The sequence below is a fragment of the Malaclemys terrapin genome, chromosome 3 (assembly GCF_027887155.1).
Source record: "Malaclemys terrapin pileata isolate rMalTer1 chromosome 3, rMalTer1.hap1, whole genome shotgun sequence".
In the NCBI taxonomy this organism is placed as follows: domain Eukaryota; kingdom Metazoa; phylum Chordata; order Testudines; family Emydidae; genus Malaclemys; species Malaclemys terrapin.
This window is the reverse complement of record NC_071507.1, coordinates 186587236-186610877: the sequence shown is the minus strand read 5'-3', so window position 1 is coordinate 186610877 and position 23642 is coordinate 186587236. Positions and strand designations below refer to the sequence as shown.

Genomic DNA, 23642 nt, shown 5'->3' with positions numbered 1-23642 from the left:
TGCTTCAGTTTCTGCCTCTGGGCATGCACACTTCTGCCTCACTCCAAATATGGGTATGCCCATCTCACACCTAAGTCCGAGCAAGATCCTCAAAGCAGTGCAGAAAGTCATTCTCCTGTGGGGCCTGATCCAGTAGGTGTGTTCAGGGCATGCCAACCAGATCAGGGCCCATTCAAAATCCAGCTGCAGGAGAAACCACCTCCCTTATCATTTGTAGGCCAGCAATAAACCAGGATGTAGGAGACCAAGGTTCAATTCTCCCATCTACCTAATGGGGACAAAAGATGTGCACAGAGGTTTTCTTCCCTGACCACTGAGCTATGGGATAGTTCGATGTATGTGAAAAGGCTGGAGAGGAGGTCTCTCAGTCACTCCTGTTGAAGCTGTTCCACTTCAGATAAATACTTAAACAGTCAGTGGGCTGGAGATAGAGTGAGCATGATTCTACAGTCTGGTGGTTAGAGCACCCATATAGGAGACCCAGCATCCAGTCCCTCACCTCCAATCACTATTTAATTATTTATAAAAATGGAACAACCTCAACAGGAAAGGCAGAGCCCCACATCAGAATACCCCAGAGCCCAGGCATGCTCCGGGGAGTTGGGAGACCTCAGTTCAAATATTTTCTCCCATCAGGCAGATGGGGAAATTGAACCCCTGTTTCCCACCTGCTGCATGAGTGTTGGGCTAAGTTATATATATATATATATATATATATATATATATAACTTCCTCCTTCATTAGTTGCAGAAAACACCTTAGACACTTGATACCAGGAGAGACTTCATGGCTGTCGATCCCAAGCAGAGGGAGGTGCCTATGTCCAACCCAGATATAGATGCCTAAATACCAGAGGGGGATTCGTGCTTAGGACACACCCTCACATCAGTATCTCCCATTGGCCAGCTCTGGGGGCTCCCCACCTAGCATGCTGGTTTTGGTGGATCCCATTCTAAGGCTATCATCTCTCCCCACTCACTGTACAGGGAGCATGGGTACCTAACTCAGGCTTTGTGGATCCCAATGGTTTTCTAGGCATCCAAGTCCCTTTGTGCATCTGTGCCCCAGTGTTTTACTGAGGCAGAATAGTCCCCTGAGACGATACCAAAGGTTTGGGCAGGCTCCTTCCTAGCCTTGTTTGTTTATATTTTGTGTTGATGGTTAATGACTGGTTGGATTAGTGTTTTATTGCTGTTGACTTCAAAAGGGAGGATGTGGTTTTTGTGGTTGCCCCAAGCCACAAGAGAGGCCACTAGGGGGCCCGAAAAGGAGAAGTATAGAAGCTCAAGACTAGCAAAAAATAAAGTTTGCTCAGCTATAAACGCTCACCCTGATCTCCTGAGTCTCTTTATTCAACAGCTGCTACCCACACCAGTCCCAGCCCCCTCTCACTCCATCCTACCCCACCCCCACAATTCTCCCAGTGCTCCAGCCCACCCAAACTCTGGGTCATAGGAGACCACCTTCGAGCACACCATCTTGTGGCCCGTTAGGTGCGCTGCCCTCAGCTCCCTCTGGGTTCTTTCAATCATTTACTCAGACCTGAGCATTTCAGATACCCCTGTTCGTGGGGGTCTGATGTATTAACTCTGATAGAGTGCAAACACCTCTTCTTTAGCCCCTCAAGTCCCGCCCTTCTGGCAGGGCCCCCAGGGGGAATGAGTAAAAGACAGGAGCGGGGTCAGTCCCCAGAGCAAGGCAAGGGCCAGGGGCAAGCATAGCAAGGTGTGTGGGGAAGTCAGTCCTTGAGTGAGGCAGGGGCTGGGGCAAGCACAGTGGGGTGGGGTGGGAGGATGGGTCTCCAGAGTGAGGCAGAGGCCAGGGACAAGCACAGCAGGACAGGGTGGGGGATAGGTCCCTGGAGCAAGGCAGGGGCTGGGGGGCAAGCACAGAGGGGCAGGGGGTGGAGGCATATAGCATCCACACACCCCCGCCCCCGCCGGGGCAGTGTGGAGCCGGTACCTACCTCTCTCTGCTGGAGCCAGGTCCTTGGGAGCCAGTTCTCTCTCTCTCCAGCTGAGCTGCAGCTCCTCTAGGCAGCAGCAGCTGCTCTTCCTGCCCTCATGGTGGGGAGGCTGATTGCGGTTACCCCTGTGACCAGACATTGCCAGGTCCACTTTTCAGCCGAACTTTCTAGTCGAAAACTGGACAACTGGCAACAGGGGAGCCGGAATGCGGGGCAGTGGGCAGCGGGCCATGGTCCCTTCATTTCCCCCTGCCTTAAGGGTGAGCAACGGGGGGAGGCAGCGGAGAGGAGCAAGCGGTGGGGAGGGCCTCGGAGGGAGCGGCAGAGTAAGGGCGGGGCCTCAGAGTGGGAGGGGCAGAGCAGGGGGTGGGACCATGGTCCAGGCACCGATTCCCCCCGCCCCTCCTCCCCATTCTAGGGTGCTTCTGGCACTCCTGCCTGGCAACCTTCTGAGTTTGGGCCTGGCACGATGGCACCATTGGCAACCCATTACCGCCTTCTGGGGTATATATAAGAGTTCAAGTAGGTTTTATCTCCAACATTCAGGTGTCCCCAGCCCAACCCAGCTCAGCCCAGCCCTCCACCTAGAGCTGAGTTGTAATTCAGGACAGCTAGCAGCTGTGGCAGATTAACACACGGGCCCATGAGGCCCAGCCCCATGGGCCCCAGCCAGTTTGAGGGCCCTGGTAGGAGCACCAGAACCAGGGGCACCCGAAGTGAGGGGCCCCACCAGTGCCAGAACTGTGGGACCACCCATGCTCCTCCTCTTCCCACTGGGCTCTGCTCCTGCTCTTCTCCCCGAGTCCCCGCCCCTTGGCCAGGTGGGAAATTGGAGCCAGGCCATAGTAAGAACTGCCCAGGGAGCCCGGGCTGCTGTGGAGAGCCCTCGACTCTCCATTGGCACAGGGGGCCGGGGTGCCTGAGAGCAGCTCCAGACCTGGGTCCCCACCTTCCCAGGCCATGCTGCCCAGGGCGTGCGGAGGGTCCAGGGCTCCCCACAGCAGCCCAGGCTCTCTAGGTGATTCTGACCATGGACCAGCTCCAGCTTCCAGCTTGGCCAGGGAGTGGGGCCTCGGGGCATAGGAGGAGCAGGGGTGGGATCCATGGCAAGGGGGAGCTAAGGTCCACTCTCAGCCCCCCCACCCTGGGAGGAGGCTGGTGCCGCTAGTAGGAGCTGTGCTTCATGTGAGGAGCTGATCACCGCCATGAAGCACAGCCCCTGCCACCGCCGCTTTGTGTCTGCCCGAGGCTACTATGCCCATGTAGGGTTGCCAACCCTCCTGGATTGGCCAGAAGTCTCCCAGAATCAGCCTCAATCTGCTGGTTGCTATTGAAATCAATCCAGGAGATTTAATAGGCCAAAACTCCAGTCGGCAGCAAAGCGGGGTTAAGGCAGGCTCCCTACCTGCCCTGGCTCTGTGCGGCTCCCAGAAGCGGCCGGCAAGTCTGGTTCCTAGGTGCAGGGGCAGCCAGGGGGTCTCTGCGTGACCCAGGAACCATGGCCAATGGGAGCTGTGGGGCGGTGCCTGTGGTGGAGCCTCGGAGAAAGGGAGGGGCAGCAGTGGGGCCTTGGGAAAGGGGCAGGGAAAGGGCGGAGCATCGGGGAAGGGGGCAAGAGTGTTTGGTTTTGTGCAATTAGAAAGTTTGCAACCCTAACCGACTCCCCACTGTGCTTCAGGCCATCCACCCCGACTCCCCACCATGCTCCAAGCCACCCAACCCAACCCAACCTCCCCCGCACCGACTCCTCACCGTGCTCCAGGCCACCCAACGCTTCCCCCCTGCCCCTATGCTCCAGTTCCACCCAGGTAATTGGTGGCCATCTTTTTAGGGCAGTCTCATTTCCACATACAGAGGGTGTAGGGAAATTGTGGCCATCTGGCCTGGCTTCAGCTTCATTGTTGGCAGTCTGACTAAGGGGAATACAACAAGATTGAAGCCAGGAATAGGAAGGGCATGTGAAAGTTTGTTTTGTTTTTTAACGAAACAAACATTTTGCAGGACTTGCAACAAAATCATAGAAATGTAGGGTTGGAAGGGACCTCGATATGTCATCTAGTCCAGCCTCCTGCACTAAGGCAGGACTGAGTATTATCCCTGGCACGTGTTTGCCTAGCCTGTTCATAAAAACCTCCAATAATGGAGATTCCACAACCTCCTGAGGCAATTTATTCCAGTGCTTAACCACCCTGACAGGAAGCTTGTCCTAATGTCCAACCTAAACCTGCCTTGCTGCAATATAAGCCCATTGCTTCTTATCCTGTCCTCAGTGGTTAAGGGAAACAATTTATCACTCTCCTCTTTATAAAAAAACTTTTACATACTTAAAGACTATTATCATGTCCCCGCCTCAGTCTTCTCTTCTCCAGATTAAACAAACCCAGTTTTTTTCAATCTTCCCTGATTGGTCATGTTTACTAGACCTTTAATCATTTTCGTTGCTCTCCTCTGGACTTTCTCCAGTTTGTCCACATCTTTCCCAAAGTGTGGTGCCCCAAACCGGGGACCCTACTTCAGCTGAGCCCTTATCAGTGCTGAGTAGAATGGAAGAATTACTTCTCCTGTCTTGCTTACAACTCTTCTGCTAATACATCCCAGATGTTTGCTTCCTTTACAACAGTATTCCATTGTTGACTCACATTTAGTTTGTGATCCACTATAACCCCCAAATCCTTTTCTGCAGTACTCCTTCCTAGGCAGTTGTTTCCCTTTTTGTATTTGTGCAATTGATTATTCCTTCCTAAGTGTACTACTTTGCATCTGTCCTTATTGATTTTCATCCTATTTATTTCAGACCATTTCTCCAATTTGTCAAGATCATTTTGAATTCTAATCCTGTCCTCTAAAGTGCTCACAAGCCCTCCAAGCTTGGTATTGTCTACAAAGTTTAAGTGTACTCTCTATGCCATATTCAAATCATTTATGAAGATATTGAACAGAACCAAAACAAGGAAAGATCCCTGGGGGACCCCACTTGACATGCCCTTCCAGCTTGGTTGTGAACCACTGATAACTACTTTCTGAGTATGCTTTTCCAACCAGTTTTGCACCCACCTTATAGTAGGTTTGTCTAAGCTATTTTTCTCTAGTTCTCTTATGAGAAGGTCACCTTCAGTTTCGGCAACACTGAAATATACTCATGGGTCTATTAAGCTTTTGGATGACAGTTGTGGAAGCAGATTCTCTTTCTGTAGCAGGATACCTTTAAGAATGGACCTATTGGGTCAGACCACTGGTCTGTCTAGCCAAGTATCCAGTCTTCCAACAGTGGCCAATGTCAGATGCTTCAGAGGGAATGAACAGAATAAGGCAAATTATCAAATGATCCATCCCCTGTTATCCAATCCCAGCTTCTGACAGTCAGAGGTTTAGGGACACCCAGTGCATGCAGTTGTGTCCCTGATTATCTTATGTAATGGCCATTGATGGATCTATCCTCCATGAATTTATGCAGTTCTTTTTTGAACCCAGTTATACTTTTGGCCTTCATAACATCCCCTGGCAGCAAGTTCCAGAGGTTGACTGTGGATTGTGGGAAGAAGTACTTCTTTATATTGTTTTAAACTTGCTGCCTATTCATTTCATTGGGTGACCCTTAGTTTGTGTGTTATTTGTTTATCCGTTTCTGAAAATCAACCTCAGAGCTGATCTAAGTTGTTGCAGGCATGGCTGGGAGACTAGCCCCCAGCCCGGTCCACCCCTTCTGGCTGAGGCCCCACCCCACCCCTCTCACCCCCTTCCCCTGCTGAAGCCTAGAGCTCCCCCACACGGCCCCCAGCCCCAGAGCACCAGGCAGGCAGGTGGCACAGCCCCCACCTCCAGAGCACCGTGTGGGCGGGTGACATGGCCTCTAGCCCCAGAATGCCAGCTCCAGCCATCCGGAGTCCCTGACTGCAGGCCAGCTCCAGCCCAGGGCCCCAGCCACAGGGGAAGAGCCGCAGAGCGCGGGTGGGAAGCAGGAGGGGGTCTGGAGGCACTGTGTGGGCAGGGCAATGGAGGGCTGTTTCTTTGATACTTGCCCAGGGCTGCAAGGGTAATTTCTCCAGCCAGGGATCCCCAGATCACAGCAATATTTCCTCCACATCCCCTTTTCCTGGCTACCCTTCGTACACACCTCCTATGCTGGGGACTGTGGATGGCAAGGATGAGGAATTCCCCTCCCCAGTGCTATTGCCCTACCATCTCATTTAGCTTCACTTTACCTTACTGTAATATAAAATGTGGTTGTTGTGGGACCAAATTACCCTCCTTGAAATCAGTGAGTGTTTTGTTAACTTCAGTGGTAGCAGAATATTCACACACACACACACACTTTTGTAAATTCCTTTAAGATTCTCAGCTGAAGGTTAAAAGTATTCTGTAAAGAGACACCATCATAGCACAGTAGTAGGTTTTGGAAAAACAAGCTTTTACAAAAGCTTAATCCAGTAGAAATATTGTCATGATTAAAAAAAAAATCAAATGGGAAATAGGCTCTTTGAAAACATAAACATTCCCTTGCTATGTTTATGACCAAACTCTGCAACACTGTGCAGTAAACCTGTGCAATAAACCTGACAGGGAAATTGACTAGAAACAAACTGAAACTGACTAAGGCTCCAGTCCTGCAAACACAAATAGTAAGATTAAGCATGTGCAGGATTGTTTGCTGGAACCAAACCTTCTTTATTTTAACTGTCCAAGCTCAGAAAAGTGCAATAAAATAAAATAAAAAATACAAACAGCAAAATTAGTGACAAAATAAATTTGATTTAAAAGTTAATATTTAATAATGTACAATTCTCATCTTACACAGACCACTTTTTAAATAGAGTTTTTGACCTGGCATTTTTGTCACAAATCTAGTATGATTTTATTATTTAAGCACAATTTTAAAATGTATTAAAAACACGAAGTGCAGCCGCACAGTTTAAAATAAATCAAACTGATGAGACTACCTAATGAAAAGATGGTAAGAGAAGACTGTCCTGGGCAAACAGTGAAAGGCAACAGGTAGCCCTCTGAAAAGCACTGTATAAAAACCATGACTTAATGAAGAGTTCTATGTGAGCTGGAAAGCTTGTCTCTCTCACCAGCAGAAGTTAGTCCAATAAAAGAGATTACTTCACCCATTGTCTCACGAGTAAAAAACAATGCAGTAGCGGCTCTCAGGTTTTGCAGGAGAAAAAAAAATGATTACAGTTCAGCAGGTTTGTAATATCATTCGATCACATGATGTGGGAGCGACCATATATGATGACTGTTCACAACTAGATCTAAGGGGGGGGGGGAAGGGAATTGCGGCTAAAATAAATAATTAAATTAAAACATCACATGGTAAAAGGATGATTCAATTCACTTCCAAGTTCTTAAACAGGAAATGCAAGATTCAAAATGCACATTGTAAGGGGGAGGAAGGAGATAATATTGTATTAGACTAACTTCTGTTGGTGAGAGAGACAAGCTTTTGAGCCGCACAGGGCTTTCGCAGGTACTTCCCCTCCATCCCTTGCATTAGTGTGTTGTTTCAGGTTTTGCTTCCCTCTTGCTACCATGTGTCAGCTTTAAAAAAAAAAGGGGGGGGGGAGGAGGGAGAGAGGCTGGAGCGTGCTAGGATTTTCCAGATTAGGTCTGGGAAACTGGGTGTGTTTGTTTTTGTATCTAGAGAATGAAATGTTTGGGGGAGAAATTATTCTTATGCAAAGTAAAGCTGGGAATGAAATAACAGGCTACCTGGGAGAACAATGCAAACGCCGATTGCCCGCAGCTAAAAGGACGTGTGAAATTAGAGGGTTGAGCAAGATCTTGCGTAGGTGATACAGGTAATGATGAGGCAGTGATTTCGTCAGGAAACAGCCCTTGAGGAAGCGCTATTAAGCGCTGATTGCTTAAAGGTGGTGGAGCGGGGAGCGGGGAGGGGCGTGGCAGGAGTGGGCGGTGCTCGCCCTGAGAGCGGTGCCCGGAGGGGGCGGGGCTCCGGAAGAGGGCGGCGGATGGTGATAGGTGAAGGTTGTTACATTGGCCGTATTAGAAGCCAGGGTTGGGCTAGGTCGGCTCTTTGCAGCTGCGGGCGGCTGAGCGAGCACGTGAAGCGGAGAACCCGGGAGCGCCCAGCCCAGGCTCCAGAGCAGCGGCGCCCGCCAAGGAGGGAGGATGATAAACGTGTCAGCAGTGTGGTTGTTAGCCCTCTTCGTGCAGGCAGCGTGCTCGGTGAGTCCGAGGCCTGGGATGCTGGCCCGGGGGGAGGGGGGTTATTTGTTGTGCCCGATCGCTGGCGTGCTGTGCCGGGGGGGAGGGAAGGGATGTGCAGAGGAGTAACAGGAGCTGGACAATCTCTCCCCGAACTCCTCGGGGGGGGGGTCAGTCCTTTTACATCCTCCGAAGCCCCCCCGCCCCCTCGGGCCAGAGCCAGGCGCAGCTTTGGCGCTTGGTTCCCCCGGTGGGGGCGCAGAGGCTGTGAGCGGGGCGGGCTCTTGGCGCTCCAGGCGCGGGGGAGGGGAGGGCTGGTTGCTTCACTTCACCCCCTGCATTCAATTACCCAAAGCGGCTCCATATGTTGCGAGGCTCCCAGTCCCGCGCTGGCAGGAAGCGCTCCCCGGCTGCCTTGGCAGGAGCGGCTGAGCCTGACACCGCTGCCTCCTCTCAACAGGTTATTAGAGCCGCCCCTGCCCCGCTCGGCTGGCTGGCACCCAGGGCTCCCGGAGCCTGCTGCAGCCCGCCCCGCCGGGCTTTGCTCAAAGCAGCGCCTGGCTGGAAGCTGCCCGCGCCGGAGCCCTTCGCTCCCCGGGCCCTGCCCCTCCTCCAGCTGGCTGGGTCTTCGCTCGTGCCTTTGGGCCGGTTTGCTTTCCGCGGCGGTGACAGGCTCCCGCTGGTCCCGACGTGGCCAAAGCGCCCCTGAGCGCTGAGCCGTGCGCTCTCCTCCGCCGCCGGGCGTGGGGCTCGACTAGCCGATGTAGGCTCCCCGCACGAGGAGAGACCTTGGTAACAGACCCCTCCAGCAGCCGCCCAGTTAAAAATCAAACTCGGGGGCAGGACGTGGGCGGCAGAGGCGGGGACGACTTTAATCAAACGCCATGTCCCTCTGCAGAACGAGGGGGGAAAGCTCCGCTCCCTGCTCCCATGGGCTGGGCTAAGCGATAACCTAGTTGAGATCCTGGCTCGGAAATGGCCACTTAAAGCTAGTGTGCGGATGGGGAAACTTTCAAGAGTGCTCCCAAATCAAGTTTTTTTTCTATCGTGTACTTGTGCTCATGCTGTGGCGCTAAAACAGAAAATCAGGTGGTTGTGGCTTGTTCCCATGCTTAGACCTTCTTGCGTGGGTGTCTTTCTCATTAATTTTAAATAAAATACTTAGTGGCTAACATGCCTATTTAAAAAAAAGTTCCCTAATCTCACTGCTTCAGTCAATGTCCTAGTTATAGTAAACTCGCCTTCTGTAGTTCCTTGCTGACTTCAGCTTCTGCAGAAGGCTTAAATCAGGTTTCTACAGCAGTGAGTGTAGGGTTTATTCCGTTGAGTTGATAGTGCTAATCTCTATATAGATCATCATCAATTTATCCTGGCACGGAGTATGTGCCGTCCCAATGGTGGATTAATTAAGCCGTTTTAACTAGGCTCTCGAAGTCAACGCTCTCCTTACTACCCCAGTCAAAGCTTTATTTGGGCGTCAAAGAATTTTTTTTAAAATCTTCCCAAAAAAAACTCACTGCAGCCTTAAATATTTTCAAAGTGGGCTCCAAATTTGAGCGGATTGGTGTAGCAGCCACTTAGGTTCTCCTTCAGATGGCTACCCATTGTAGCCACCAGATGTCAGCACTGAATAGCAAGTTCACTTCAGTGCTGTTCAGTCTCTAGTTGGCAAAATAGTCGTACAAAGCATTTTTAAAAAGTTAGGTTTTGCGCCTATGATGATTGCATAAGCCATTCCACAGTACACTCTGTTGGTCTAACTTGAATGAAATGGAAAAGCACTGACTCCTTTCATTAAAGTGATTGTAAACACTCACTAATCCATAAAACCCATCTCTCAGGCATGTGTACCCACTTCATAAAAGTCACTCGAGGTGACACAGCGAGTTAGTGGCAGAGACAGGACTAGAATTAAGGAATACCCAGCTCCCAGGTGCATACGTGGTCAATTATGCCTTGTATGACTTCTGTGTGAACAAGTGCATTATTTGAGCATGACCAAGCCTATGTAGTGCCCACTTTCTCCCATCCTATAAATACACAGTATCTGAATCTGCACTATTTGTGTAGTCTATTCCTCCCCTTGGATATCCCATGAGGGGAAGGAAAGTGTAACTTTCTCTACCAGGACAGAGCAGTGTCCTTAGCTAAATGGCCTGTCCTGAAAACCAAACTGTCCCTCCCTGGTTGAATTTCAAAAGTTCCAGATTTAATATTAATAATAAATAAAAAATCCAGAAAGGGAAGGGAAATCTACAGTAAGGGGATGCTACAGAAATTGTGAAATGGGTGTTTGAAAGCCTTCAGGGTAGGAGAAATCAGTACACTTATGTACAGGCAAAGTACTACAGAGTTTTCTTGATTATCAGAGAAATCAAAAACAAAAGGTTGTGGTGAGGAGACCCCAGGAGCGCTTTCAAATTTAGGTAGGGACAATCTCTGCAGTACAGCTGCTGTTGCTTCATATACGTTAATTTATGTGACTTGAAATCTAATCTGTATTAGGCCTCAGAACAGTGGATGGGCCCAAACTTTGGAAACCAACACTGCATTTTATTCCTGGGAATAACCAATCCTGTCCTGGCAGAGATGGCCTGGTAGAAGTGACCTGCATGACACCTGCTAACAGCACTTTTACTGGCAAAGACAAAGTACAGTTGGGGTCTATCCAGCTTTTGGGCCACCATTGCTTCCATAGGTTCTCCCTTACCACCAGGCCCTTATCTGTTCATGCATATCTGCAGGTCGTATAGATATCTAGCATTAACCTGATAACAGGAATACTCTAAACTAGAAGACACTCAGGGTTTAAAGACAATTCACCAATATGGGCAGAATCAATGAATAAATTAAGCAAAAAGCCTCAGGCAACACATTGGTGACTCAGTACCTGAATATCTTCCCTTGTAACTGTTGGCCCATGCTTGCATTTATTCTGTTTAAATTAATGCTGCTTAGAACCACAGATCAAAGCTGGCTTTCCTCTCAAGTTGCCCTTGACTCAGAAGATGAAGTTTACTGATTTGATAAGATTACCTCAGGTAATGGGTGTAGAAAGCACAGCGTTGCTGTATAGGCCTCTGCCTGCTTGGGATCCCATCTAGTATGCTATGATCCCATCCGACATGCTTGTTGCTAGCAGTGTTCTAGCTAGTTCCCTCACCCGCTGAGGAGTGGGTTGTAAAACATGCTTGGGGTTCACCTGATGCAACTGTGCAGCCATGCAAACTGCTTGACAACTTGTCTCCTTGCAATGTTGCTGCATGAAGCCACAAATTCATTTCCTGTTGGTATGTTGCCTGCTTTTTTGAGCTCTGCCCACAAGGAGAGAGCAGGGAGTTTTCTGCCCTCCTTGGAGGAGGGTGTGGTTTGTTATTCAGGACAGCAAGATCTGAGCACAACCTGCCCTGCTCACTCTCTGAAGTGATGGGGTGGAAAGTGAGAAGGGCCTGAAACTTAAATGGACTATGGAGATTGGTACCTTCCTTGGTTCCTAAGCTCTGCAGAAGTAGAAGACTGTTCCTGGCATTGCTTAAGGGGACTTGGGCCAGTAACTGTCCCTTCCTTTAGGAATGGACATGTCTGTGCATGGCTCAAGAACCCAGGATGGGTCCGTCTCCCCATTGGCTTTCTGAGACTGTGCTTCATGTTACTGCATGGCCCTTGCTCTGCTTTGCCTGGCCACACATTTGGAAAAGACTCCCCTCTGATAGAGCACATGATCACAGCAGTGGTGTTCCTGTCCAGCATGCATGGGTTGTGGTCATCCTGGGTTGTTAGCCTATGATATTTTAACTGGTTAACATTGCCACCAATCTTTAGAACTGCTGCATGAACAGTGTATCCTTACAGTGTAATACGCTTCATAGGACCATAGCAAATCTATAGCTGTAGCTACAGGAGGGCATGGTGCAAGCTCTCTCCAGCCTAATTAGGGGAAACTGCATTAGCAATGTCCATTGTCTAAAAACCATGGCTTCTAAAGATGGATAGCTAGTTTTGATTGGTTCCCTGGTACAGACATGCTGAATGCTACAGTGGAGGCTAGCGAAAGACTTGTAGGGGCTGGCAATGAGCCTGGCTTTGCTTTGTATTCAGTGTTGAAAACCATTTCAAAGGAGAGATCGTTCTGAGCTGCATGTCAGCTAATGTCTTATAAGGAAACTAGCTAGTCCAGCTTTCCCATTAAATCTCTGTGTATAAGGAGGAATCTGTTACACAAACTACCCATCATAAATGGGGCTTTTCCATGTGAAGGTCCAGCTGCTGATGTACAATAGGTGTAAAATGTCGGGCCTTCTGTGGTCTCTAGCTCTTCCCAGGTGAGGGACACCAATGTAAGCATAGTTCTTAGTCTTTGTTCTAGGATGACTTACCTGGTACTACTGAATAATTAACACTTCTAATGGCAACCCTGGGAAGCTGCTGGAAGCTCAACAGTTCTCGAACAGCCTGAGACAAGTTACAGCAAGTGTAACAAACCTGTAAATCTTCTCAAATATGAAGCTGAAATTCTGTGCTTTTAAGTGCACTAACCTGAATTCTAGCTGGAACAAGGCTTGTATATAGTCCACATTAAGCATGTCTTTCAGTGTGTGGGACTATTACTATTGAAATAATTGTCCTTAACTAAATGCTGTAGGGACTCCTCCATACGAATCTAGCTTGATGTGACTCCTGGTGTCAAAGTTGGACACTTTCCTCTCAGGACATGAACATTAATGGACTCCAATATTCCCTCCCTATGTGTTAAGCCTTCATTCTAGTTTAATTCAAACATTGCTTTGTGACTAAGTTTTCTAGAAAAAGGCTGATGTAGGTTTCTGTAAGAGATCCATGATCATTAACACTTTCCTATGAATGGAACATCAAATGAAACTTTCAGATTACTTCTGTGCAGAAAAACCTAATCTGAGCTGTAAACATAGCAGTTCCCAACCATAATTAAAACACTGTTCCATCTTAATGTACACAGGACCTAATGCTAGCAAACAATGCTATAGTCTTACTAGGTCTTGTAGCATGACTTCAGGAATGTGGTTGTTGTGTCTATGCACCCAGGTGGAACAGTGTTCTGTGTGGAGAACTACAGAGTACCTAACCATCCTACCCACATAATTAATATGCCGTATAGGCCAGGTCACAACTCTTCTATATCACTGACCAATCCAGTTGCAGATAAAACTTGGAGAGAATAAAGTTGACACATGAGCATTTCACTTTCTATCATCTATCATCTGAGTCCTGGTCATAAAACTTGCCTTCATCAGAGACATATAATAACAAAGTAGTCAAACTTTTCCAGTACTACATGCTAACCTAACCTTTTTCAATAAAGCCTTGTGTTGACCTATTTTTTTAATATTGGATTTGAGAGCCTCATCCACTGTAGAGCTTCCTTGATTTGAATTTAACAGACAGTGACCAAAACTTTCAGTTGTAAGTGATCTATGATGCCTCTTGAAGTTGATGAGCATTCTGAATGCTGAGCACTTCTGGATATTGGGCTACCTACTTGGTGTGTAATATGGATTCCAGTAGCAACTCTTGGCCTACTGTAGAAGCACATTGTTTCCTTAATATGCTTGGTATCTGGACTGGCTAGTCAATATGGAAAGCTATCTGGATATGCGGAGTTAATCTTTATCTGAAAAGCTAAAATGTGGCTTCTATGTGTAGCAAGATCAGCACAGACCTCTCATTACCAAGTTCAGAAGCAAAGTGATGGAGGCAAACATCTGACTAAACTCAGAACTACAGCTGAATTTCAAAGTTCTGAAATTGACTATTGGGGTCTGAAGTGCTCTTACATTATGCCTTCTCCCCCCTCTCTCTCCCCCACCCCCTGATAAACTTTCCTAGTGGAATCTCTGGCTCATTGGATCAATGTGTAGTTGGGAATGTAACTTCCTGTTGAGTCACTGAAACTGTAGTCACAACTGAATCCTCAAAATGTTACACTTTTATGGCTCTTCATCCTCTGTCTAAAACCTGGAAACCCCTCTGGGGCTGTCCTGGCTTAAATGAAGCAATAAAAATGACTTGCCTGACTTAACATCTGGGTGTGCTGCTCTTAGTAAGGTCAGTCTCTCCCCCCCCCCCCCCCCTTCCACTTTGCAAAGTGATTCACTTACATCAAATAGATGGCTATGTTCCCATGGCACATCATATCTTCCACTGTTATCTTCTGGTCTGTGGTGTCTGAAAGCTTTCCAGAATGAAACTGATTATATCAATTTACGAGAGTAACAGGACACAACTCTGCAGTTGATGCACTGGCCATCTTCCAGTCAATGCTGGGTTTTGTTTCCCTTTTTTAAAAAGGGTTCCAGAGGTCCTCCTAACTTTAGTAGTAGGCAATTGGGAAGAAATTATAGCAAGGAACAGAATTATGAGAACGAAATCTAATTTGGGGAAGAATCAACACTGCTTTTGTAAATAGTGAGGAATTCTTTGAGGGTGTCAATCGTGGATCAGGGTGATCCAATTGATTTGATGTACTTTTTTTTAAGAACGCCTTTGACCTTGTCCCTCACCAAAGGCTCTTACAGAAACTCAGGTGTCATGGGATAACAGGAGTCAAATCCTGGATCAGTAACTGGTTTAAAAGACGGGGAAACAAAGGGTAGGAATAAATGGCCCATTCTCAGAATGGGGAGAGATGAACAGCTGGGGTCCCCCAAGGATCTGTACTGGGATCAGTGCTGTTCAACATATTTATTAATCTGCTGGAAGGGTAAACAGTGAGGTGGCAAAATTAACAGATAGCAAAGTCCAAAACTGACTGAAGAGTTATGGGGATCTCACAAAACTGGGTGACTGGGCAAAAAAGGCAGATAAAATTAAACCTGAAGTACAAAGTAATGCATGCTGGGAAAAAATCCTAGTACACATGTATCATGGGTTCTAAATTAGCTGTTACCACTCAAGAAAGATCTAGGAGCCACTGTGGAGTGTTCTGAAAGTCAGCCCAATGCACAGCAGCAGTCAAAAGGCTAACCTTGTTAGGAACTATTAGGAAAAAGAGAAAATAGGACAGAAAAATATCATAATGCCACTATATCAGGGTAGTCAATAGGCAGACCATGGGCCAAATCCAGACCACCAGATGCTTTTGAACAGACCGCAACATCTTTTTATTTACTTAATATTGTTTGTGAGGGCCAGGGGAGGCATCTTTCTCTGGAGTTTGGATCTTGACAATACCTTGACCAAGAAATTTGGACCCTGACAAAAAAATAGATTACTTCTGCACTATATAAATCCATGGTCCACCCACTCCTTGGGTTCTGGACAGGTTCTGGTTGCCCCATCTCAGAAAGGAAATAATGGAACTACAGAAGGTTTAGAGAAGGGCAACAAAAGATGATCCGAGATATGGAACAGCTTCTGTATGAGGGACTAAAAATATGGCTGCTTAGCTTAAGAGGCTATTAAGGAGAGAGGTGATGGAGGTCTATAAAATCATGAATGGTGTGGAAACAGTGAGTAGAGAAGTGATTACCCTTCTTGCCATACAAGAACCAGGGGTCATATAATGTAACTAATAGGCAGCAGGTTTAATACAAACAAGAGAATAGCTTTCACAATGCACAATTAACCTGTGGAACTCATTGCCATGGGATGCTGTGATGGCTGAAAGTATAACTGTTAAGCTGGATAAGTTAATGGAGGATAGGGCCATCAATGACTATTAGCGAAGATGGTCAGGGATGCAACCCCATACTCAGCTCCTTAAACCTCTGCCTGCCAGAAGTTGGGAGAGGAAGACAGAGTAACTCTCTCCATAATTGCTGTGTTCTGAACACTCCCCCATAAGCTCTGGTAATGACTACAGCTGGAGATGGGGGTACTTGGCTGGATGGGCTATTGGTCTGACTTGGCATGGCAGTTCTTATGCTTCATCTCTTGTGGGTCCCTTTATTACTGAGACTTCTGTCTCTCTTTGGGGAGAGGGGAAAAGACTGTCAGATCAATTGGTTTTAAGTGATCTTTGTCCTAGTACACCAACTTAAGGCACTGGTGAAAGGTGGGGGACAAGCTATCTGACAGCAATGGCTCGCTAGCAGGCTTGTAATACTCTACAAATCTTTCTTTGCCTTTCACTGAGGCTCTGTCAAATGCCACTCTTTGCCTTAAGTGCTTAATGGCAGGAACAGCTGTCTTGAATTCTTTATGAATTAACTCCTGGGGAAGCTAAGGTGGTTCTGGATTCATTGCATGATTATGGCATGTCTACAATGCCCTGCTGTGGAAAAACTTGCACTATAGATCTTGGCTCAGATTTTTGGACCAGGTGATGTCTGCATTAGGTAGTGCATGTTGCTCTACCAACCAGCTCTCTGAAATATACCAGCCTACCCATAGCACAAAACAGTAACTTCTCTTTAGTGGACTAGCTTTTTCTCATCTGTTCTTGGAAACCACACTTTGGCACATGTAATTATAAACAGGCAAAAACTGACAAAGGACCCTGCCTCCTAGACAGAGAATAGAATTTGAATTGTTTTTCTCTGAGGATATGCAGAACATGGTGGTTTTAATGACCCCTGGTTTTCCTTTCCCCACCAACTGAATCTGCACTAAGTTCAGAGGCTGCATTAGCTTTCTCTGACTTAGCTCAGAAAGCCTACTGTGGGAAAGGCTGTCCCAACTGACAGACTAATAGCCCAGACAGCAATACACATACCAGTTAGAGCCAGGCAGTAACACTAACTCAAGTTGCATCCAGAGATTACTGGAGGAACAGGCTATATAGAGGTCTGGGGGTGGGTAGGGAAGAATGGAGGCAGCTTACCATATGGAGAGCAAATGACTGTTCATCTGGAAACTGTTAGTGTAAGGTCTCTTGTAATGCTGCTACTTACAAAACTACAGTGACTTTGCTGGTGTCTGCATGAACTCCCCTGGGATTGTGTGGTTGCTAGTCCTTAGAAGAAAAATAACCTGGTTCTTTTGGTCTCAAAGCAAATTCATAACCTACTAACAATCTCTACTTCAGGCAAAGTAGCATCTAAATGAGGCACTAATCTGTCAGTCCAGTGTAGTCTTCCAAATTGTGTGGAGCAACAGAGCCAGGTTGCAAGCCACATCTCTTACTAAAATAGAGTCAATCCTACATACAAAACCTAATTTTATTAGGATTTTGGGCCATTACTAGTCTCTTCCATTAAGAGATGCAAGATGGTACATGCTGGAAGCATATCTGTTTACAGTTCATCTTGCCTTATTTCTTGTCATACCTCATTAAGTCGTACAACATGCATAGGAAGGCAATTTTAAACTTATTCAGATCTTGTGCCTGCATGATATTTGGAGACGGACTCTCCAGTTGCAAAATAGGAGCTTGGGTAACTTGCAGCTCTGAGCATATTTCTGTGGTAAGAAACAAGCTAAAAATACTCTCTCCCCCCCTCCCCCCCCAAAATCTGCTTTGTATTTCTGTAACTAAGGAAGTATGTCCCCATTTCAAGAACAATGGGTCCTCACAATTGGGTCTCTGTGCATTCTTCCTGGTTTCAGTTTGCCTGGGTTAGGGGCAAGTCTCTTCATAGAGAATAGCACACATGGCACAATTAAGTGTTGGCAGCACATGTAGGAACCTTCTGTCTTTAAAAAGCACTACGTTATGCCCTTTGAAGTCTTAACTGTGGATGCTGCTGTTTCTACACCTGTATGTAGGATGCACAGCAAAAATCCAAAAGCTAGTTAGGAATGGGACAAAAGTGTCTGAAGTGCCTACCTGGAGCTTAGTGGACTAAAGGGATATGTTGAGTAGGGTCACTTTTGCTGCACTCCACACTATAGTCAAGGTGGCCAAACACTGACTATCTGAGCTGCATATGATCTTCAGAAGTTTGAGAGCTGGGGTGTGCCAGCTGGAGTGGGGCTTCAGTCCCATGGGGCAATGGGCTTAAACTGCAGCAAGGGAGGTTTAGGTTGGACATTAGGAAAAAGTTCCTAACTGTCAGGGTGGCTAAACACTGGAATAAATTGCCTAGGGAGGTTGTGGAATCTCCATCTCTGGAGATATTTAAGAGTAGGTTAGATAAATGTCTATCAGGGATGGCCTCGACAGTATTTGGTCCTGCCATGAGGGCAGGGGACTGGACTCAATGACCTCTCAAGGTCCCTTCCAGACCTAGAATCTATACCTGCCAGGACTTCAGCCCCACTCCTACTGAAGCCCAGCACCCTGGGAGGCATGCCATGTAGGGCAGAAGCCCAAGTTCCCTCATTGCCCCCTCGCCCCCAGTTTGGTAAGTGAAGAACAGGGGGTGTTTTCAAGCCACGCTTTAATTGTAACAGAGCCTCCTGCCAAACCTGCTATAGCCAATAATCTGTCATTGGTAGGCACTTAAGTGGAAAAGCCCCATAGGGTCATCAATTTAACTATCTACAACAGATCAATGTGCTTAAATGGGGCCTGTGGGAAAGTATTCTGAGCTTGCATAAAACTCATCGATTAATGTCCAACATGACACCATAGAACACCAGCTTTTTAATTTACAGAAGTGGGAATGGCAAGCTTGCCAGCTGTCTGAATATCAAAACGGTTGAGCCAAAGGCTGTTTCAAGATAAACCTAAATCTCTTGGGTTCTTCCATTAGAGTAGGACAATTGTATTTTGGCTACTCTTTCTACCCGAGTATGGAGGCTCAAACAAGAGGGCTGTATCCTGGAAAGCTTGGGCAGGGATGAGTGGTCTTCTAGCTCACTCTTGCATCAACTGAGTCATGGCCTTTAACAGAATAGCTGATAGGCTAGGTTTTTTTAAGCATTAAGCTCAATTATTCTTCCTACATGGAACTCAACTATGTGGTCATACCTTTCAGACCCTCTTTACACAGTTTCTATTTTTAAACATTTAAACTCCTTGTGCTCAATCCCCATGTCCTATCTAAATCCTGTTCAGTTGTTAGATGGACACTGGTTTTTGGCCTGTACTGTCACATCTATAACTAATAGCCAACCATCTGTGCTGTCTCAAGATGGTTGCTATATGTAGCCATTCTAAATGACCTCATCTGGACTCTGCTATGCTCTTCCTGGGAGCCAAAAATCCCATGTCTAGGCCAACACATTAAAATACATAACTTTGGTGCTATAACTACAATATCTCCTTCGTTTCTTGTTAACATGATATTGAACCAGGGATAGCAATTTAATAGTGATTATGGACCTTGCTGTACTTCCAGAGCACTGAGATGCTTGGATCTTAATTAGTCAAGCCTTACAAATGCCTCTGGAAATTGCTTGATTGAAGCTTATAGTGTGGTCTGTTTGTGGGGCTGTGTGCTGAGCCTAGCAGCCTGCTAGGCAAGGCTGAGAGCTTAGCCTGCCATCCTTTGATCACTAATCCTTTTAGGATCCTTGACAAGGGAGCAGAGCTAACTCCTGGAAAACAGGGATTTAAAAAGCCAGCTCCTAAGTGACCTGAGGTGCTAGCGAATAAGGGAGTCTTTTGAGGGAGTTTAGCAAGGGTATGAGAGCTGGGTACTTAATAAACATGCTCTAAAATTAGGCCAATAAACTCCCCCTCAAAAAACCCAACCAACAAAACCCCCAGCAAGAGTGTTGCTGGACTTCTGCCTGCATTATTTTTTCAGAGTGTTGGCTATCCAATCTAATGCACTGACTGCAGCATGTATGATTGATTACTTGTGGTGTGGGCAAGTAGTGTGTGTGGATTTGGTTCAAGCAGCTCATGGCCCTCAGACGGAGTACAGGCTCGTGAGACCAGAATGCAGAGACCGAGGTATGTAGAGACTTTCTGGGGCACAGTAGAACAGTGCCACACCCAGTCTGAAAACCTCCGTGCTGTTGAGGAAAGTCTGAGGGGAAGGAGAAAATCAAGCTGTAGTGGAGGGGAACTGTTATGGTATCCTATTGCAATAAGGACACCTCTCTGGGGAAGGACCACTGTTAATAGGAAGACTGTAATGGAGGATTTGATTATTAGAAACAGCCAGGTTTGACTGGGAGAACTCCATGGTGAATTGCCTGCTGAATTCAAAGCTTGTGGACTTGTCAAGACGTCTTGACAGACTTGTGTGCAATGCTGGCATGGAGCTAGTGGATGTGGTACATGTAGGTATAAGTGACATAGGGAGATGTAGGAGAGAGGTCCTGGAGGCCAAATTGGGGCTGCTAGGTCAGAGATTAAAGTCCAGGACCTCCGTGGTAGCATTCTCTGAAATGCTTCTAGTTCCACACAAGGCCATTTACAGGCAGAACTGCAAGGTCTAAATGCATGGATGAGGTGGTGATATTCAGAGCAGGGATTTAGGTTTATTAGGAACTGGGGAAACTTTTGGGAAAGGAGGAGCCGATACAGGAAGGATGAGCTCCACCTAAACCAAAGTGGAACCAGATTTCTGGCATGTAAAATTAAAAATCTGACCTTTTTTAAACTAAGAGCTGGGGGAAGGCTGACAGATGTGTAGGAGTTTGTCCAAACTATATGCTCCTACCTTAGAGCAGGATTTATTGTAGGGGATACTGTATATCATAAGGAGGAGGGGTAGGGTGACCAGATAGCAACTGTGGGGAAAAAAATGGATGGGGGGGGGGGAGGGCGGTATTAGGTGCCTGTATAAGAGTCCCAAAAAACAGGACTGTCCCTTTAAAAACAGGACATCTGGTCACCCCAAGAGGGGAGAAGTTAACCTTCAAATGAGTCCTAGTCAACTACATCACATGAAGACAGACCTAAAATGTATCCATATTTAGTGAAGTGCTGGAGTACAAATGCTAAAAGTCTAAATGCAAAGATGGGTGAACTTGAGTACCTAGTATTAAACGAGGATATTGATACAATAGGCCTCACAGAAACTTGGAGTGATAGTGGGACATGGCAATACCAGGTCATAAAATGTATAGGAATGATAGAAGGCTGGACTGGTGGGGAAGTGGCACTATGTGAAAAGTCCTAATCAAATACAGTAATCTTAAATTAATCAAAGCCTACCATACAATCTCTATGGATAGAAATTCCATGTTTGAACAGTGAGTGTAGAAGTAGGAATATACTTCCAACCAGCTGACTAGGATGGTGACTGATTTGTGACATGCTCAGGGAGATCAGAAGCTACAACAACAGAACCTGATAATGGGGGATTTCAATTCCCTATATTGACTGCGAACATGTTACCTCATCATGGGCTGCAGAGAATTTCTGGACACTATAAATGACTGCTTCTTGGAGCAGCTAGTTCTGGAGAAGGCAGGGGGGGAGAGGCAACTCCTGACTTACTCCTAAGGGACACACAGGATGTGGTCCAAGAGGTGAATGTAGCTGAACTGCTGAGTAAAAGCAACCATCATGTAATATCCTTTGGGGGAGGGGGAATACCAAAGAAACCCACCACAGTAGCATTTAGCTTCAAAAAGGGGAATTACACAAAGAGGAGGCTAGTTAACTGGAAATTAAGAGGAACAGTCACAAATGAAATGTCTGGAAGCTGCATGGAAACTTAAAAAAAAAAAAAAACACCCAACAGGCTCAGATTAAATGTGTGCCCAACATAAAGTAAGAGAACCAAAAAGGCACCAAGGCTAAACAGTAAGAGGCAGTTAAAGACTTCCTTTCTATTTTTCCTCAGTAGGATTTGACTTCCAATTTTTAAAGGAACAAACTTAGGCAAGTCAAGTGTAAATGTATAATTAGGCATGCCAAAAAACTTGAAGAGCAACAAGCAAATAACACATACTAACAGCAAAAAAGGTTAAATATATCAGAAGCAGTAAGCCTGCCAAACTGGGGCCACTAGACAGATGAGAAGCAAAACAAGAACTTGAGGAAGACAGGGTGGAGGGAGGAGCTAAATGAATTCTTTGCATCTTCACTGTGGAGGATGTGAGGGAAATCCCCACACCAGAGCCATTCCTTTTAGGTGACAAATCTGAGGAACGGTTCCAGTTTAAGGTGTTGGAGGGAGGTTTTGGAACAAATTGGTAAACTAAGCAGTAAACTACACAGATGGTAAACTGTTTAGTCTGTTTAGTTTACCAATTTGTTGGTATTCACTCGAGTTCTGAAGGAACTTAAATATGAAATTGCAGAACTACTAACTGATATGTAACTTCTCACTTAAATCAACCTCTGTACAGGTGATTGGAGGATAGCTAATGTAATACCTTTTTTTTTTTAAGGCTCTAGAGCCTATCCTGGAAATTATAGATCAGTAAGCTTAACTTCAGTACCAGGCAAATTGTTTGAAACTATAGTAAAGAACAGAATTATCAGACTGAGAAACATGTTCTATCAACATGGCTTTTGTAAAGAGAAATTATGCCTTTGAAGGGGATCCCAAACATGTGGACAGGGGCATGGATATAGTGTACTTGGACTCTTAGAATATCTTTTGACACGTTCTTCACCAAAGGCTGTTAAGCAAACCAGTCATGGGATAAGAGGGAAGATCCGCATGGATCAGTAACTGGTTAAGACAAGAACCAAAGGTAGGAAGGGTTTTCACAGTGGAGAGAGGTAAGTAGTGGGGTCCCCTAAGGATCCATATTGGAAGCAATGCTTCATAAATGATCTGAGAAAAGGGGTAAACAGTGAGATTGTATTGCCTGCAAATTTTGCAAAATTACTCAAGATAAAGGCCAAAGCTGACTACAAAGATCTCACAAAAGCAGGTGAGTGGGCAAGAAAATAGCAGACGAAATTCAATGTTAAGTGCATCGTAATGTACTTTGGGAAAAACAATCCCAGTTCTACACACACAATGGTGGGCTCTAAATTAGCCATTTCTACTCAAGAAACCTGTCTTGGAGTCATAATGAATAATTCTCTGAACATCTGCTCATTTTGCCACAGCGGTCAAAACAACTAACTATTTGGAACCATTAGGAAAGGGATAGATAATAAAACAGTAAATATGTCTGTATATAAATCCATGATATGCTTACACCTCAAATGATGCATCCAATTCTGGTCCCCCATCTCAAACATGATAGATATTGGAATTCAAAAATAGAGATTGGGAGTGGGGAGGGGAATTTGTGTTATGGAACCTCTTTCATATGAAGAGGAAAAAGACTAGGCTGTCTCCTCAAAAGAGATGACTAAGGGGAAATATGATGGAGGTCTATAAAATTTTGAATGCTATAGAGAAAGTGAATAGGGAAATATTATTTTTCCCCTTTGCATAATACAAGAACCAGAGTAATCTGATAAAATTAATAGGCAGCAGGTTTAAAACAAAATACAGGGAAGTGTTGCTTCACACAATGTGCAGTCAACCTGTGGAACTTGTTGCCAGCGGCTGTCTTGAAGGCAAAAAGTATTTAAGTTCATGGAGGCTAGGTCCAGCGATGGCTATTAGCTAAAATGGTCAAGGATGCAATGCCATGCTCTGGGTGTCCCATAACCTCTGACTGCCAGAAGCTGGGACTAGATGACAGAATGGATCACTCAGCAATTGCCTTATTCTGTTCATTCCCTCTGAAGCCTCTGGCACTAACCATTGTTGAAAGACCAGATACTGGGATAGATGGA

At 46.2% G+C, this 23642-nt stretch overlaps 1 protein-coding gene across 1 annotated transcript in view; it reads left to right on the top strand.

The window, feature by feature from the left end:
* The first annotated feature begins 7953 nt into the window (after positions 1–7953).
* SDC1 (syndecan 1) overlaps positions 7954–23642 on the top strand; it is a 39320-nt gene continuing 23631 nt past the window's right edge. Inside the window, exon 1 of the mRNA XM_054022553.1 lies at positions 7954–8155. Coding sequence (XP_053878528.1) covers positions 8099–8155 — 57 coding nt within the window. The 5' untranslated portion in view covers positions 7954–8098. The remainder of the gene's footprint in view (positions 8156–23642) is intronic.